General features: G+C 40.5%; 1 protein-coding gene across 1 annotated transcript in view; it reads right to left on the reverse strand.

Annotated features, from left to right (window-relative positions):
- Positions 1-18,897, reverse strand: part of Stk39 (serine/threonine kinase 39) — a 275,350-nt gene that overhangs the window by 49,538 nt on the left and 206,915 nt on the right. Inside the window, exons 15-16 of the mRNA XM_036185119.1 lie at positions 8,607-8,659; positions 4,767-4,835 (exon numbers count right to left, since the gene is read on the reverse strand). Of these exons, the coding sequence (XP_036041012.1) occupies positions 4,767-4,835; positions 8,607-8,659 (122 nt within the window). The remainder of the gene's footprint in view (positions 1-4,766; positions 4,836-8,606; positions 8,660-18,897) is intronic.

Genomic DNA, 18,897 nt, shown 5'->3' on the forward strand with positions numbered 1-18,897 from the left:
GGTGCGCTGATGGGTGGGAGCAGAGCTGAGAGAAGAGAGCTGGTCTGAGCAGTGGTGGAGGCAAAGAGGTGCAGGCCACTCGCACGTGGGCTGGGAGCCACTACAGAGTTAGATGAAAGCCTTGGCGTCATCTGGCCAAGTTTTTCAGTTGGGATGTGATCGTACCCCAAATTCCTCCTTTTGAAGTTCACAATTCGGTGGTTATGGATACAGTCTCAAGGCTGCATACCCACTGTTACTTTTAATTCCAAAGTATTTATCACATTCAAAACAAACCCTCAAACCCTCCACCTCTCAACTACTTTGCTTTCCCTTTGTGTATTTGCCTGCACTGGGAATTTCACATACCTGGGATCACGTGACCTTTTATGTCTAATTTAACTTACCTGGCTGTCTCTAGCTGACAAGGGAGGCAGGGGCAGAATCTGGGATACCAGTAAAGACCCCGGGTAATAAACCTAGCTAAAGAATGAGAGGGGCTTATAACAGGATATTATGGTTTAAATGTGAAATTCTCCCCTCCCCCACAGGCTCATCTATTTAAATACCTGATCTGCAGCTGTTGGAGCAGGTCATGGAGCCTTTCGGATATATGACCTAACCTCAGTATGTAGGATGGAGCCAGAGGAGCCTATATTTCCCCCCGCAAAGCAGTAGCTATCATTTTATATTTTAGTTGTTGATTATTTAACAGATAAAATATATCTATTGACCTAGGGTTCACTGAGACCTCTGCTCCCTGGTCTGCCAAGAGTGGAAGAGACACGCTCCAGCTGCCACGCACCCTGCCAGGCCTTCCCCGCCGTGGTGGACTATATCCTCTTGAGCTGTGAGCCCAAATATACCCTCCCTACATTGAGCTGTTTATAGCGGGTATTTTATCACAACAGAGAACCAAGGTGAGCACCAACAGTTAGATACTGTACGCATTATAATTTGGAAGTGAGGGTAAGGCAGAAAAAAAGTCAAGGGTAACTCCCAGGTGTTGGCTTGAGCACCTAGACACAGAGTGATGCAATCCTGAGACAGAAGGACCACTGTAGGGCAGGTGGGAGGAAACACCAAGGGCTGCATTTTGGAGACTGACAATTAAATTTCAGATATTGACTGCTCTCTGAAGGGAAGATGATTTAAAAAAAAAAAAAAATCTGGCTGAGTCCACAATTCAAAATAAGGACCTGTGTCTGAAAGTTAAACAACAGAAGGTGATTAATTCCATGCCAAAAGAGGAAGTGGTTACAGAAGAAACTGCTCTTAGATTCCTGGGATACATCAGCATCTGCAGGTCAGAGAGATGAAGAGGAACCAGTAAAATGCTAAGAAATCACCCCACCCCCACCCCAGGTTGGAGGAACAAAGAAGGGTAGGTTTTTAAAAACCCGAATTAACAGCTGATCGTGGAGGAAGGCCCTACTTTCTAGGCCCAGTACTTCTGACAGGCCAATTAAGAAGACAGATAATTAACCTCCGACTTAGGAAGGGGGCTGCCACTCTCAGGTCACAGGCCCTGTGACACCACACTGTCCACTCCTGCTGCGCCTGCCAACTCACTGGCAGGCCTGCCTTCTCCAGAAGTGGCTTCAAAAATGACAGTTTGTGTGGAGTGAGAAGGTGTCTGGCTGGACTTTGTTCAGGGGACCATGGTAAGGAAGGAAATGATGGCAGAGACAAGTCTTTCAGCAAAGTTTTCTAGAAGATGCTGGGGGTAAATAGCTGTATTAAGACGTATAGTAAAGAAGAAATTCTTTAAAATGTAAGAAACGAAAGCTCTGAGATGCTCCTGGGTCATATGTAGCAAACTGTGGGAGGGATAACAAGGGAGACAGTGGAGAAATTCTGAGTCTGGTTAGTGTGGTACAGGAGTAAATATATTTGATCTGTTAAATATCAACTAAAATGTGATATCTGCTGCTTTGGGGGAAAAAAAGCTGGTTTTTGTTTGTTTGTTATTTTGTTTTCTTATGACACATAGGAATCAGCACTTTCTGAGGCTGAAGATATTGGACCAAACTCTGTCTACAATGCCTGGACAAGGGCAAGCTCTCAGAGTCAAGAAGCCCTGATTGCAGGTTACATCCTCCAGACCTCATTTGATCTCAGGTTCATCTGTAAAACAATGTCTTAAAACAATCTGTCCCCTTTTACATCACAGAACTGGTCTGACCATCAGATTAAAAAGTACACGAACCATCTGAAAAGCCATAGGTGTGATGCCCAGCAAAGGCATTTGTACTTTTTCCTTATAAGGAGGAGTTAACATATCTGGTTGTTACCAAACATTCTTCATACAGAAATATTCCAGGCCCAACAATAGTAAATAAAGCAAAATAAAATTTATGAGGATAGGAAAATTAAGGCATAGGAAAAATATAAGCCTTTTGGTTATGTGCTGTACTTAAAACACATTTTAATAAGTTATATATGAATGCTGTCTTCATTTCTTATTTTCTTTCTTTTAAAAACTGAACAACAACGAAATGCTAGTTAGGGCAGAGGACAGCCTCAGGGCCATAGGGCTAGTTAGAGGCTAGTTAAGACCCTACTGCAGACAAAACAAAAACAAAAAAAAAAAAAAAAATAGCAAGAAAAAAGAATCTGTACTTGAGATTGATTGGAGAACCGGAGACAAAACCCCACTAGATTTGACTGTAGGTCAGTGGTGAGGCCATGTCTAAAGCAGCTGTGAGCCATGGCTGTCCCTGAGTCTCCCACTTGTCTTAGCCCTCCCCTCTTGCCAGAATTGATTCAAACTGCGAGCAGGATGTGGCAGTGCACACCTGTAATCTCAGGACTTGAGGGGCCGAGGCCTGAGGTGAGCAACTCCAGGTCCAGCACTAGCTATGTGCCTTGCTGCAATAACTGAAACCGAATCAGAAGAACAGACACTTCCCACAACTCCCTCCCCAACAATTTCCTCCTTCCTACTGGAGGACATTAGGAGGTGAGGAATCTTAAACTCTACTTGCACTTGACCAAATAATTTTTAATTCTGTCTGCTTGTCCATGGAATGCAGCTCCCCTTAAGAAAAATAGATATTTCAGGATATTCTAGTTTTAGCATTAACTATTTTCATTATTTCTCCGAGTAAACTAAAAAACAAAGGTGCGTGTTTCTTTAATTTTTTTTTTTTTTTTCTGAACAAGGAACTGGACAGTTAAGAGAAAGAAGCCAGAGGCGAACTTTTAAAAAGGCACTAAGGTTGGGTTGACATTTTTCCTGAATCTTCACTTTACATTTGATCAGAAAACAGGAAAGAACTCAGCTGGCTAAAAGACCTCACAGGATTGAAAAGGAAAGTTTGATAGATAAGGACGAATGAAGAAATACAAGCACACATGTATACATAATATATGCATGTTTACATGCAAATTTCACTTAGAATATGGCAGGTCTTATGTATTCACTACTTGGTAAAAGGAATGAGAGCTCTAATTGTATACACTTTGTCTATAATTTATACTAAGGAATTTATTTTTTCTCTTTTGGATTTGTCATGTCATTGTTTATACAAGACAGCGATACTTGGTGTTTAGTCAGAACTATAACATACACTGCAAACCCATGTATATTGTCATTTAAATAAAACACAGAGATTTACACCTTACAATGCTCTATAGTACCAGGTTTCTCGGAGTCAATTCCAATACATGTGCTAATCTGTGTCAAATCCCCTCAGCCCCACATTCCACCATTACTGAGCAAGGACTTATTTGGAAAAACTGCATTTTTTAAAAAGTAGAATCTGAAACGAGACATGGTGGGGAACACCTTTAATCCCAGCACTGAGGAGGCAGAGGCAGGTGAGTTTGAGGCCAGCCTAGATTCCACAGAGAGTTCCAGAACAGCATGGGCTGCACAGACACCCTGTCTCAAAGCTAATACAATATAAAACAAAACAAAGTACAATTTCAAACATTACCCTTTTTTTTTTGAAGAATTTTTTCAGAAGAATATTTTGAAGAATTATTTTTGATGAATACTTTACTTTAATATTTTCTTCTCATTAATATTACTATAATTAACACAATGTTTTATAATTCATATATTAACTAACTTCATCACTCAGAGTCACTATGAAGACTATACAGTGACAGACCAGATAATAAAATCCTGTAGACACATTGTTATTTTCAGGGGAGCACAGAGCTGCTGGGCTGAGCAGAGGTGGCTATGTCAGGCTTTCTCAGTGATGCTGAGAGCCTCAGTGCCTTCTTACCGCCCAGTCCTTGACAGGTCTACCTGTTGCTTGCTGTATCAGCAAGCTTGGGTCACGTGAGCTTCCCTAGCTCCATGCAGATAAGTATTTTTTTTTCATTCAGAGAAAGAAAAAAAAAAAAGATGAATGGTAGAAGGACCCAGGATTTCAAAGTAAAGGGACACCACACCCTGCTGCATGGCTCTGGGGAAACTGGGAACTTTACTAAGGATCTGTTTTCTTACCTGGACAATAAAACAACTGGTTTGAATGACCTTTAAGGCCCCTTCCAACCTAAATACCAGAACTATAGTATGGTTTGTTCTTTGTGATATCTGTGATATGTTAATAGATAAACCATGCTTATATAAAGGGGAGGGAAATACATGAAATACCTTTGAAGGAAAGTAAATATGATTCTTGATACAATTTCACCATAAACATAGGAATTTATGAAGATTCTCTTTTAAATTTCAGAGTGAATTATGCCTTAATGAAAAATTTTGCTTCTGAAGACATTTCCATTTGATATATCAACAAAATGATACTGCATACTAAAAATCAATTTACCTATAACTACATCATGACCGTCAACCAAGCCAGCAGAGAAGAGCTCCTGAGACACACCATCTGCTGTATCTGTCCAAATGTGAGATGAATATGTATTAGAAACCATAACATAAAAATCAACAGCCCAGCACAATATAAAAATATATTTTTCATTTACTAAAATCACCCACATGATTTTAATTCATCAATTCAGATCCTATTAGGGAAAAAAAAAATCAGAAACACTATGAAGTATATTTTCCCACAAGCAATTTGTGTTTTGTCTTTTACCTAACAGATCTTATTATAAAAATATTTATTTCACTTTGGTGAACCAAAAAACTTCCCCTCTGGCCATCAACTAAATTAATCTTCTGGTATACCCTAGAACACCTGAGTGCTCTCCATGACATTGCTTTTCTTTCTTGCCAAGGTTAATTCTAGCCATCATCAATCCTTTTCAATCATTCAAAGCTACTGAGTTAAGAATTTATAGCAAAGGTTGAATGGGTAGAATCTGATACAACCTTACACTAGGTACAAACAGCTCATGGGCTGGTTGGACTATTAAGATGAGCTATTTAAATGTATGCTATTAAGAAACCCCTTTAACACAACATTGATCATTTGATAGCAACAGATTCATTCTCTTAGAAAATGTGGCTGTGTAAAATAATGTAGTTTCTCAATGATAAGTGACAGGAGTTGGCAATCCCATAAAGATGGGACTGAACAGGCTGTAGCAAGTGAATATAGCTAAAAATTACTTAATTGAGAGGTTATGAATGAGCGTGGTAACACTGCTAACTTCTACTGAAAGACTTTTCAAGGAGGAACTGAAAATTGCGATATGCTCAAAAGAATCATTACAGAACCCTGTGTTATAATAAAGGAAATGATTTCATCTCTACAGCCTTCGGATATTCTAAAAGATACCTAGCAGCACTGGCTACAAACAGTATGGGTAATTTTGGGATGATCTGACATGAGTACTTCCCAGAGTCAGGGAACACTTGAACATACAGCTGCTGCATCAAACAGCAAAACAGAACTGCAGGGATAAAGCAGCTATGGTGGACTACATGAATGAGCCCACAGAGTAGGTCTGTGTGCACACATGAACTGCATATGCGCATCATATGCACATTCAGACGTGCATTCGACCTGTTTCTCACAATTTGGGGGATTTAGAGTGTTTAGACCTGGTGTATGGTGCCAAGAATACAAACGGTGATGGCGAAGGCAGGCACAGCCAAAGGGCATTCCAAACTCATCTTACATTCTTGTGCACGCTTTCTCTCCCTTCCTCCTTCTCCAGAAAAGATGAAGACTCAAGGTACATGCTAGATGCTTCCGGAGATTGTGTTTCTCTCTCATTTCAGATGACAAGGGATGATACGGAAGGCTCACTACACAACAGGATCCCTTCCAAGGCCAGCTCGTCTCGGGCCTTCTCCTTCTCATAATGATTAAACACAAAGTTTATAAAGGTCCCTGATGGAATGATCCCACCTTAGGGGACTGAGGAGAGCTCACAGAATGGCTGTGGTCTGAGGGTGACTCTCTTTCTGAAGCTGCTGGCACTCAGAATCCCCATCCTCCTGGAGATCAACCACAGCTCTAGGACAGGAAACCCTTTTAATGAAGGCACTGAACAGATGTAGGTGACAAGCTTGCAGTAGGAGGTCATTTATAGCTAGTGACTGGCCAGCAGCAAGAAGATCTGAATCTTACATTTCTGCAAGCAGCTACACTCTCAGAATGCAGCTGGAAAGGACACATCACACAAAGCCATACCAGGGGCTAGCACTAAACCGGTGCCGGAGTGATAGCCACTCCCTGGCCATTAAACTGGATAGCTTAAAATAGTCCTATTTTCAGGCCTCTTGGGCACCAGATGATTCATATCAAAGTGGCAAATGGCTAATGCTGGCTGGACAAGATGGGAAATACTCCTGTCGCTGTGTATAGCACAAAGCAGTCATTTTCTATACAAGTAAGTATGAAACCTGTAACAGTTTAGACCAGAAATATGAAATGATTATTTCAAGTTTACTAGTAATTTATTTTTACTTTAAGCTGATGCTGAAACAGGTTAAATAATCACATGTTAACATCTAATTTCCAGAATATACAATAACATAATAAATAAAAGGGTGCGTCCTCAAAAGACAACAGAATTTCCGTGTGCACACCACATTTTAGGCCATACACAACTCTGCCTATTTGTAGACAGCACACATGTAGTGCACATGTGGTGTATGGTGCACATACTTATATCAGACATTGTCTGATGAACAGGTAGCACCAAGAGTTGCACACACAGTACATCCAGTACTAACAGGCCTGTGCTTGCTGTCCAGGAGAGGATACAATTACCAGCCAAGTCACTGCAATGGTTTCCTCCTGGGCACTAAAATTAGAAACTAGTCATCAACCCCTGGCAAATGAGGCATCAAAGGCAATGCAAACAGCCTAGTGATGATAGGACCACCGCTCAATTTGGAAATTCATTTCTTTGTTAGTTCTTAATTAAAATTGATTTTCATTACTGTAGTCAACCTTAAGCAACCAGATGAAAAGAGGCAACCTTAAAATCAGAATCTGCTCTTCTTATAGTTGTAACATCTGTTATATAATTACTAGATCTTATTCACAACATTACCTGGTCAATATTTTTATATTCTGACAACAAAGATGGAATTTGGTAACTGTGACTGGTATTGCACAATCTCACAGGCCCATCTAAAATTGCTAAGGATGGGTAGACTTGAAAAGAAAGCCCAGTTAGCAAGCTGATTAGGGCCTATGGGCATTTATTTTGTAAAAGATATTTCATATTTTTATCTGATTCAGATATTCGGGAAGTCATCTGATCTTTTACAGAGGACTCATGATCAGAACTAGAGGAAATCTCGGCCCACGAACACTTAAGGTCTAGGAGCATAATTTGTTTGACTGGCAGTTCTTAAACAACTTCTCATACACAAGACAAATCAATGTCTTGAAGTGCCTGTCATTCACTATGGCTCTTCAAGGCAGTTCAGCCAGCATCTTCTCACAGGTGCTAACAATAGAGAGGCCAGGGCAGTTGACTGCAGACTAGCTCTCAGGCCAAGTGAATCCTTGTACTTTGGGCTTTTCAAAGCTTAACAAATGAAGCTGAAATTTATGTAGAACCTTAACACATAGAACGAACACAAGGCTATGAGCTTATGGATACTACAAATCAGAATGCAGAAGACTACTGAACAACATGGAAAATAGTTACAAACTTACCATGTGTTGGCATCTGATTTTTTTACTTCTTTAGACTATTGAGTTATAAAGTAAATAATGTAAACCACATTTTTTCCCCTTGGGTTACTTATCTATTAACCAAGGTTTCTTGATGGTCTACATGCCAGGCTCTATGCCTGTTGCAAAAGATAATAAAAAATAAAAACAATACATGGCCCCATTTTCTGTCATGTGGATGCTGTATGAACATCAGTCCATCCATTAAGCAGTTGCAATAACGTAACCTTTGATATGCAAATTACAAAGAGGCTATAAGAGAGGTGGAGTTTGTTTCCTTATGGAGGAACACCACACTCACTGTCACTTCCATTAAAAGCAGTGGGTATTTTCATGGTTCAGCTAGTTATCTAATTTATACATGTATGTTCACCATGCCACATGTGCCACTGCGATGCATGTAGTGAGCAGTGGTCTAGGATCCTTACAACTAACAAGCTCTTTCTTTCTTCCTTTGTTTATAGACAAAACATTTTTTGAATAGCAAATTATAACTATATGCTTGTAATCAATTTCTCAACTGTTTCTTCTTCCACCAAAATAATAATTTCAATTAAAACTTGCCTCTTCCTGGAGTAAATTCAAATCGTATGTCATTCAGTTCCTTTCTGGAGTTTCTGAAACATATAACATAAAACACATTAAAATCTAACCAGGCAGAGTTTAATCAAGCCAAATTACTCCCAATTCTTGTAAGATGCCAGGAGTGTGGAGACAGCATTTTACAGTTTTACATTACCTCCAAATATTTTCTCAAGTAGAAGATACAGTTATGATAACAATTAAGTGAATAGATATTTTTGATGAAATTTATCTTACATGAACATAACAAAAAGTTCTCAAAACAAAATGTTCATTTTATAAAATCTGTACTAACTCAGTAAGTGTAAATCTAATTTCAGAATACACATTTTTAGAAGACTTTAGTCTAAGTGGTGTCTTATACATTTTTCATATTCCCCCTGGACAGTAGTATTTTAGTAACAGAATTTTAAAGTAAAAAGCACCAAGGAAGACTGACTCCATAATAAGTTCAGAACAGGCATTATATATTAAATCATACAGAACAAAAACAATAAGGTGCATCTGCTGTTAAAAGTCCTTTCTCAATTCCGGCATCTCTAAATGTTGCAAAATTTCCCAAAGAACAATAAACTTTATATAAGATACAGATAACTGTAAAAAAATATACATAAATTTGTATTCAATAAAAATTAAATGACACTCAACAAAAATCTAAGGAACCATTTTCTCATTCATAGGAAGGTCAAGTAATGAGGAGGACTGGTGGCCCATAAACTATTATTAAAAGTGACTATGTATAATAAAATAAAGTCAGTAAGAACACCAGAAGCAATCAGCTTAAAAAGCAAGAATACGATTATTAGATTCAGGGGTTAGAGTGTGGAAGACAGAAACAGATGTCTAAATGCATGCTCCTGAACATGCTCCTGTTCCTGCCATGTGTGACTAAGTAGAAAATACACAGATTCTCAACTCCATGTGGTATCTTCTGGTCTCTGTGGACACTGTACAAGGCCTGATGGTGCTGGCGTGTTCTCTGAACCCTATAGTCTATAACCATCTCTTTACTTTCTGGGCTATCATCCCCTACCACACTAAGTACAAGGAGGCCAGGAAACTGGAAAGGGCTTGATACCAACTTAGAGAAAGCCCCCCTCACTGCCTAGAAAAGCTAACACGCATCTAATACCAATCCACAAGGAACAAAAGGCAAAGTAAAAGGGCAAGAACTCAAATCCAGATGTTAAGAGTCTTGAACCTAGAAATCTGCACCTGTCCTCAGGTTTCAACATCTGGACTTTGCAACTAACCCTCTAAGGGCTGAAGTCTTACAACTGTGCTTCCAGTAGGACTTTGTGGAAATCTGACAACTGTGAAGTGTGTGGATCCTCAACATAAATAATTACCTTTCCTAATTTTAATTCAAATATTTCATAAGTGACTACTTTCTGACTGAGGGCTTATCTCTACAACAGAGTACTTGCCTAAAGTGTGTGTAGCCTTGATTTTGATCTACAGTACAAAAATGAAAGTAATTCTCCCATCCAAAAGAAAAATAAATGCATGAACAGACTGAATTGTTTTATATTTTGGAAAGCCTCTGTGGCATTAGTTTCACATGACTGAATATTTATAGTTTATCTGTTGCAATATATCATGTTATATAAGGAAAATTCCAGTAATCATATATGTACAAAAGAATGAGTGAAGAAGTAATTAATTTATGAATATAATAAAATAGTTTTGCCCTCAAAAACTTTAGAGGGAGCCTATGAAGTCCCAGGATAACTGAACTATATACATCAAATGTTGAGGAATATTATTTTAAGGTGTGTTACTTTTGTTTATGTTGCATTTGTTTAACTCTGTGAAGCTGTGTTACTGTGCCTGTCTAAAACACCTGATGGTCTAATAAAGAATTGAATGGCTATAGTGAGGCAGGAGAAAGGATAGGTGTGTCTGGAAGGCAGAGAGAATATATAGAGGGAGAAACCTGGGAGAAAAAGAGATCAAGGAGCCAGAGAAGGAGGAGGACTTCAGGGGCCAGCTACCCAGCTACACAACCAGCAAAACATAGAGTAAGAGTAAGATTTACAGAAGTAAGAGAATGGAGAACTCCCAGAGGCAAAAGGTAGATGGGATAATTTAAGTTAAGGAAAGCTGGCTAGAAACTAAGCCAAGCTAAGGCCAGGCATTCATAATTAAGTATAAGCCTCTGTATGTGACTTATTTGGGAGCTTGGTGGCAGGCTCCCCAAAAGAGTAAATATCAGCAACAACAATCAAGCAGCATTGGCTTCTCTTCTGTATCTATGGGTTCTGCATCCTCTGAGTCAACCAACCATAGGTCAAAAATGCTCATAGTGAAAAGTGAGCATATACATGTATTTTTCTGTTCGTTTCTGTATGTTCTCTAAAAAATATAACAACCACTTGCAAAGCATCTGCAATGCATGAAAAGTATCCCCTGGAAATATAGTGTTATAAAGAGAAAAGAGGGAAGGTAGAATAGAAGGATTAAATGGGGGAGGCTGAGAGGTCAGGGCAAAGGAGGGAGTATGGAGAAGAACGACAGACACTAAAGGCCTTTTGAAAAGCTGTATGGAAAGCTACTGCTGTAGAAGTTTCTCTAAGTACACACACACACAGAGAGACACACACAGACACACACACACACACACACACACACACACACACACACACACACACGAAATGTAAAGGGATTCACCATATAAAGGGGAGGCAATGCCCCAACTAGATATCCTAAGTCTACAAGTAAAACCTCCAGTGCTGCAAATGAGTTACATCTTATTGAGTCATTTAGAGGGTAAGGCCTTATAGCTGAAGTCACAACTGACTTATGTCACTGAACTTGGAGAGACCAGGCCGGCTCCCAACTAGAAGCTTCACTCCAACTGACTAGCATTCATAGAGCTAGCTGGAAGGCACTCTGCATGCTATCAAAGGAGAAAGGTAATCGTCAGTATCACCCAGCTACAATCCTTTGATCTACATCATCAACCTACCTGGAAAATATACTGGTTCAATAGTGGCACCAATGTTAGGGTGGTAACCAACCAACCCTTGGTTTGGATTTAAGGTCCACTCTGTGAGATAGCACCATACTGGACACTACTAAAGTGGCAATGAAAGTGAGACTAGACAGGTGGTGGGATCGAGGGGAAACCCTGCTATTATTATTCTGCTAAACAAACATAGCAATAAAATGACCCAAAATGACACGTTGAGCTGCTCATATAGATCAGAGCATCATTCAACCGGCATCAGAGACGCTTCATCTTGCAGTAGATGGAGATTAACACAGAGACCCACAACTGGAGAGTAAAAGACTTCAGAGCATTTAGCCTTAAAAGGGATGTCGTTATCAAACTCCTCCCCTCAGGGCACGGGGATCCTTGACGAAGAGGAGGTGGAAAAAACTGTAAGAGCCAGAAGTGGTGGATAACTCCAGGGAAACAATGTCTTCCAGATTCAACAGAACTGAGAGACAGAGACTGTGACAGCAAGCACAAGACCTGCACAGTTTCAAGCCAGACAAAATTCCAGAATGGAGGAGGGGAATTAAAAACAGAGTTCTACCCTTAATCAAGAAACTATTTGAATCCATACCTGTTGGGAAAGGGAAAATCATTTTTTTTAATGCAGTGATACTGAGTGTATCAACCACAGTCAAGAGCAGGCACCATGCCCAGGAGTAGTTGGTCAAAATCAAACAGACTCCATGTTTGTGTGTGTGTGTGTGAGAAGGAAAGAGAGAGAGAGAAAACAAACATGAGATTGTGTGAGCATGGAAGTGGGGGGATCTGGGAGAAGTTAGGATTAAAAAAAGAAAAGTGTTCCCTAAAGAGTGTAACAACTAGTTATGATAATATATATAAATGGGATATATATATATATATATATATATATATATATATATATATTCATGTTGTATTAGTCATTAAAAAATCTAGAGATCATTTAAAGTATGTTGAAAGATGTCACATGAAAATATTACATATACAAGAGACTTGAGCATCTTCAGATTTTTATGTTGTTGGTATATATTTCTCCATTTGACTCCAACAGTCAGCCACTGAGATATGCCAAAGATATCTGCTTGCTGCTTTTATTTTGTGTTCCAGTGCCTACTACCCCCTCCCATTTTACATAACTACATTCAGTGTAACCCTTGTTTATAAGTTTAGTGAGTCACAGACTGAGGACAAACAATTCTATACTGAAAATACCTTATATACACAGAATACTCAAGTCATATCATTTTTATGAGAAAGCCACATCCTTCAAGATTTTACATGTTACCAAACAACTCGCCTAAATGCATTAACAGTCTTGGTTGTAGATGCTATGTATAAGCGAAAGGAAAATTAAAACTAAAGTAATCTAGTGGGAAAAAAGATCACTAAGAAAGGGAGTACCAATATTATATTTAATGATGAAATGACTCAAGGAGAATAAAATAAAGGCACTTGGTTCAATATTAATTGGTGTCAGGGCTCCTTTCTCATCTAATCGGTCTGGTTTAAATTAGCTTTTTTCTACTCAAGCCATGGTAAAAGAGCATATGCGTGAGCTGCACCCAGAATATCATCATGAACATCCTAATTTTTTAAATATTAATATCACAAAAGCAATAGCCAGCCCTCATAATCCCCACCGACATCAACTGTGGAGTTTGCCTCTGCACGTCACTCTTTATGACTCTGAACCTAAGTCTCACCTTTGAAAAGGTCCCTGTGATTGATTGTAAGTAGTAGACTTGTCCCATCAGGATGATATATACTTGGGAAAATGCCTAATTGGATCTAACTACTGAAGGTCATCCTTTTATAAAGAATGAATCTTTTCAGACCTGTACTTACACCTTTAATTGAAAGTACATTCACTTTAATTGATATGGTGCAGGAGAGTCTTGATTTCGGGGAAGTTGAAGACAGGGATGGTTTAAGGCCAAAAATAATCTGTACAGCTTTACAGTAGAAACAGTTTGAGGCCTAGGCTGCTGCTGCTGCCGCCTCTCATTAAAAACCTCCTTAACCCTAAAATAAAAACTATCAAATTTGGTAAAATGAAACTCCTTACTGCTCACTGTAGTCATACTCTGTCTCACAAATGCAAATGCCAAAGCATCCTGTAAGAAATTTATTCTTACAAATGAGAAACACAATCTTTTGGTATGACTGCATACCCTAGCACTGTTTGAGCTGTCACTCCCCATACCCAAAGATCTAGTAAACACATACACACACACACACACACACACACACACACACACACACACACACACACACACATGCGCGCATGCACTTAATCCAGTGGCAGCATACTATATCCACTATTCTGTGCCTTAGTTTTAATTAATAATGTATCTTGAAATTTCTAAATATTAGTTCATTGTAAGATTTCATATCTTTTTCAATATAGTTGCAAATCCAATGGCAGCATACTATATCCATTATGTTGCACCTTACTTTTAAGTTAATAATGTATCTTGAAATTTCTAAATATTAGTTCACATCATTTTCCATAGAACGACCATTGTTTCCCTTTCTATGCTGTATCTGTTTTTGAAGCCGTTTCTATCCTGTGAAGAGATTGCTTCCAATCTTTCACCATTACAAACAATGAGCAAATGAATAACCTTATTCTTATCTCACTCTGCAAATACATAAGCAAAAAAAATACGTTTCTAGTAGTCAACTACTTGGTCAAAGGATACACACTCAGGTAATTTGAGAGGTCCTGCCAAACTCCTCTTTATTTCAGCTGTACCAATTTCTACTCTCACTAGCAAGACCTTTCAAAGAATAATGCGGAGGAGGGTATATAACAGAAGAAGGAGATATGGGGACTGAGCCGGAAGAGGAAAGCACATTCCTTATAGATAGGGTCAAGTACTCAACACTTGCTGGTGATAGACCAGCAGGGACTTGGGGTAACTGAGCTGCTCCAACTTTTCAGAGACACAGAAAATTTGACAATATATTAAAAAGCCCCATAGTTTCAACTGTTGATGTGTAACTTTAAAGTACTGATGTTAGGTGTGGGGATCAGACAAAGTCCATGAACACTCACTACTAAGGTTGAATATAAAATGTAGTATCAGTTGATCTTAACACACAAACTATGGTCAGTAGAGGCACACCAAGTTTCCTGAAATGGTAAGACTTTGAAACATTTAAGAATCTACAAAAAAAAAAAAAAAAAAAAAGAGTCATAAATAATGCACTGACTCACAGGCTGTGAGCACTGGGAAAAAATAATCATGGGAAAGGAAAATAAGTCCAAAGAAATTTAAGCAAAGAGAAAATACAATCTATAAAATTAGAAGTGATTTCCAGCTTCCAGGGCCTGTCCTTCAACAACTGGGGTGTGATTTTTTTGGGGAGTGGCATGGTTTTGCTGGTTCTGTTTTATTTCTGTCCACACTGAGTTCACAGTCTAGACTGGAATGGATAAAGCCTTTCTTCCTGTGCTTTCAACTCACCCCCAAGTGACACAGTGAACATTCCCAGGAGTCAGCTGTGGAGGCAAGGGACACGCCAGGAAGCAGGTGACTTCCTGGTGGGTGGAGAGCAGCAGGCCGGGCAGGCTACAGAGAGAGTTCACAGGATACAGCATTCACCTGACCTCTTAATGTAGCTTGCCAGAACTATCTGACTGTCACTGTTCCTTAAGTGTCCCCAAAGCCAAAGTGAAGTCGCATGTTAATGTCTCCTAGCCAGCGCTAACAGAGGCCTGGGGCTCACAGACCCTAAGAACCTGATGGTATTAAAAGACATACAAGTCCAAAGGTCATTCATTGTCAAAGTATACTGGAAAGAGTCCCTGCCATTGGTATTTCATCTACCCCGAGAACAGTGATGCTCAGCAGCTCTGAGGTCAGCAGAGCCACCAGAAGACCTGGAAGGCTGGAGGAATCAAAGGGACTCAGAAGTTCACCCTCCCTCTAAGCAGCTGAAAGTGGATATGGCAAAAACTGCTCTATTTTTTTTTCCTTACTTTTGCCTAAAATTCCAAGGGGGGGGGGAATGCTATGGTACCCATGGGCTCTACAGACAAGTCCCAGAATGCACCCCTTCTCAGGGGCAGGAGGAGGACTCTTTCAGTGTTTCCCTTTCAGTTCATCTTGCTTCCTGTCTTACAGTGTACTGATGTAAAGCTGCCCCCCAAGTCTGAGGAGAGGGCAGACTATAGCTCCTCTGGAGCTACCCTCCCCTCCCCTCCCTTCCCCTCCCCTCCTCTCTCCTCTTGGAGGTGGCTGGTACAGGAGGGTAAGATAATATGAGCTATGAAGACAGAAGTCTGGATTCAAACCCACAAAGCATTCTGCTGGCCTCCTATGACCTATTTTTCTCAGCTGTGAGAAGGGAGAGATACCGTCTAGCTGCTGTGGCTGAGCAGGTCCCTCAACAAGCTTCTGTATAGAAACAGAGTCCACAGAAGAGCAGTGTTAGGAGGTGGGGGGCAAGGGGGAGTTGTTTGGGTCATTCTTAAAACAAAATTCAACATGCTTATGCCTTACCCTCCTGTGGTGGTTTGAATAAGAAATGTCCTCACATACTTGAAACACTTGGTCCCCAAGAGGGGGTTGGGGGTGGCACCCTTTGGAAAGGCTGTGGAAGCTTTAGGAGGTGGAGCATTGGTGGCAGAAGAACGGTACTATGGGGGAGGGGGAGGGGGATGGATCATTTATAGACTTCCCTACTTCCTGTGTGCTCGCTCTGCTTGTGTTGGTGGTTGAAAACATGTCTGCTTCCATCACCGCTGCCACGCCTCCCTCAACACTCTGGGCTCTTGCTCCAGAACCAGGAGCCAAAACAATCCTTGTCCTCCTTAAATTGCCTTTGGTCATGATATTTTATCACAGCAACAGATAAACAACTAGTGAACCTCCCATCCCTACCTAGCCCCTGCCTGTCTTTCCAGCCTTGGCTCTCCTGCTTTTTCTCTTGCTCACCCGCACATCTTCTGTCTCCTCTCAGTTCCTGAAATCCTGGGCAACACAGCACTTTGGTACAACCAGCACCTGCCCCTTCAAAGACACTTCTGTTGTCCTGCTTAGTCTCCTGTGCCTGATAGTTCCATCCTACTCTGGGGACCAGAAAAGGAGATGGAGGTGGTCAGGGGAGGGTAAGTCCCCTTCTTCCCTCCCGAATGCCCAGGCTTCACTTCTGTGCTAGATTTTTGCACAAGGGCAGTTATGTGGTTATCTCTTTTGGGTGAGTGTCTGGATTCCTTAGTAGTGCCTGGGTGTATACAAATATTTGCTGAATGAATGAAGAGCACCAGTCCAGTTTTATAAAGAAACCCCTAGGCTTCTGAGACAATGCCTTCTGTCCTTACCCTGTTCCCTAGCTGCCTTCTCTATCTGTCCCAAACACTCCTCTCTTCCTGTTCCCTCAATGGTTCAAACTCCATTTTCTACTATTCTCTCTTCTTATTCTCTCCCTGGATGATTAATTTCAGATCTACAGCTCAATCCCAGCCACCTCCCCTGAGCTGTAAATCCATTATCCAATTGCTTACATGGTATCTTTCCACAGAAGAGCCAAGAGACACCAAAATATCAGTACAATCAAAATGCAGAGCATCACTCTTCTTCTCAACCCACTTCCCCGCCTCTGCCCTTAGAACAACAGCTAAGACACACAGGTACTATCTCCTTAAGATTTCCAAGTCATCCATTCCTCCATCCCTTCACTACAGCACACTGTCACCAGCCATACATTAGAATAATTGACTTAATGGACAAAGGACACTTTATACTCATGCAGCACACAGATCAGTTCCTATTATGAGAGCTGAAGGAATATAGATAAAATGCAAAGGTGGTTTAGGGTGCACTCTGGGCAGACAGATATAACCTAGGATGGAAACAGTTACACTTAACGAAAAATGAAAAATGATGGAAATTTAAGGACAAGCTGAAGTGACCTACAACATAGGCATGGAGCAAGAAGCTGGAGGAGAGCAGCCCCATCCTACCACCCATGTCACTCAAAAACAATGTCCCTTCCTCTCCAGTGGAATATTGAGTCAGTTCATGGGAGCCTTCAGAACCTGGAGACACCCATGCAGAGGCTGACAAAGCACAGGTATTATATAGTATCCGCTCTATCTCTCAGCCTCTTCTGCAAAAGAAAAAAAAATGATGCTTCCTTCAACATTAAAGCGGCTTTGTGGAAATGCCTTGTGAACCCCTAGCACAGATGTGAGGAATCATCTATTGAGACGCACACAGACATGTGAGGAAAGTATGGCTCCAGTCCTTGAAGAGTTTATAGTCATTCCAGAGGATGACACCTAGCATCTGAAACATGGAAGGAAACCAGTGGGATGGAGACCATTGAGATGGCTTAGCAGATAAAGGCAATTGTCACCAAGTCTGATGACCCGAGTTCAATGCCTGGAACCCACGTGGTGGAGAGAGAGAACCCACCAGCAAGCTGTCCTCTGACCTCTATCTGTGCACAGCAGGTATGGCACAAACACACAAAATCAACACAAGTATTTATGTCAACCAGTGCTAGAAAACAGTTTTAGGCAAGAAATATTAGACAATTCTGAGGACAGCACATTCCCCACTCTGGACTCTCACTGCAATCCATCTTTCCAACACCTGCCAAATTCATCTTCCTCTCAGGTACAGGTCCAATCACAGAATCATATAATTTTACAACCCAGAGGGGCCCTAGAGGTCACCTAGTCCATTCCTTTCTTTCCTCAGATGAAGCAACTGAAGCCAAGGAGATTAAGTGGCTTGCCTAAGATTACACAGCTGGTTAATTCACTCAATACTCCATAAATCCTTATTGATCACCTACTAGGTGTCAGGCCCATGCTGGGAGCTATTAATGCAGAAATGGAGCTCAAACCTGGGAGCTGAGGCTTCTAGACTACTGCTTTCTGTTCTACGTGATTGGTTCTCAAAGTGCAGGCAGAGTTAGCAGAGAGTTGCAATCAGAGACTGTTTCCCCAACTGCACCACATACCCAGTTAAGAAGCAGTGAGACACTGTAACAGAAATATGGTTGAGAACCCTTGCTGTACCTCTCAGTATTACCCTCAAAGATCTTCTCAAGTTCAAAGTCCTCTCATACATACATTCCCCCAGGTACCAGGTAGCATATCCTCCAGAAATGTGAGAAGTAACTGGGTATCCTACCGTCCCTGCCCAGCCTTGCCCTTGCATTAACTTATCACAAAGCAATCTTCAAACAAACAGACAAAACCAAACTAGTGGAACTCCTAAAAGATTAAAATGAATTTCAGCATTATATCTCTGTTTTTTTTTCCTTACTCTTTGT

The sequence above is a fragment of the Onychomys torridus genome, chromosome 4 (assembly GCF_903995425.1).
Source record: "Onychomys torridus chromosome 4, mOncTor1.1, whole genome shotgun sequence".
Classification (NCBI taxonomy): Eukaryota; Metazoa; Chordata; class Mammalia; order Rodentia; family Cricetidae; genus Onychomys; species Onychomys torridus.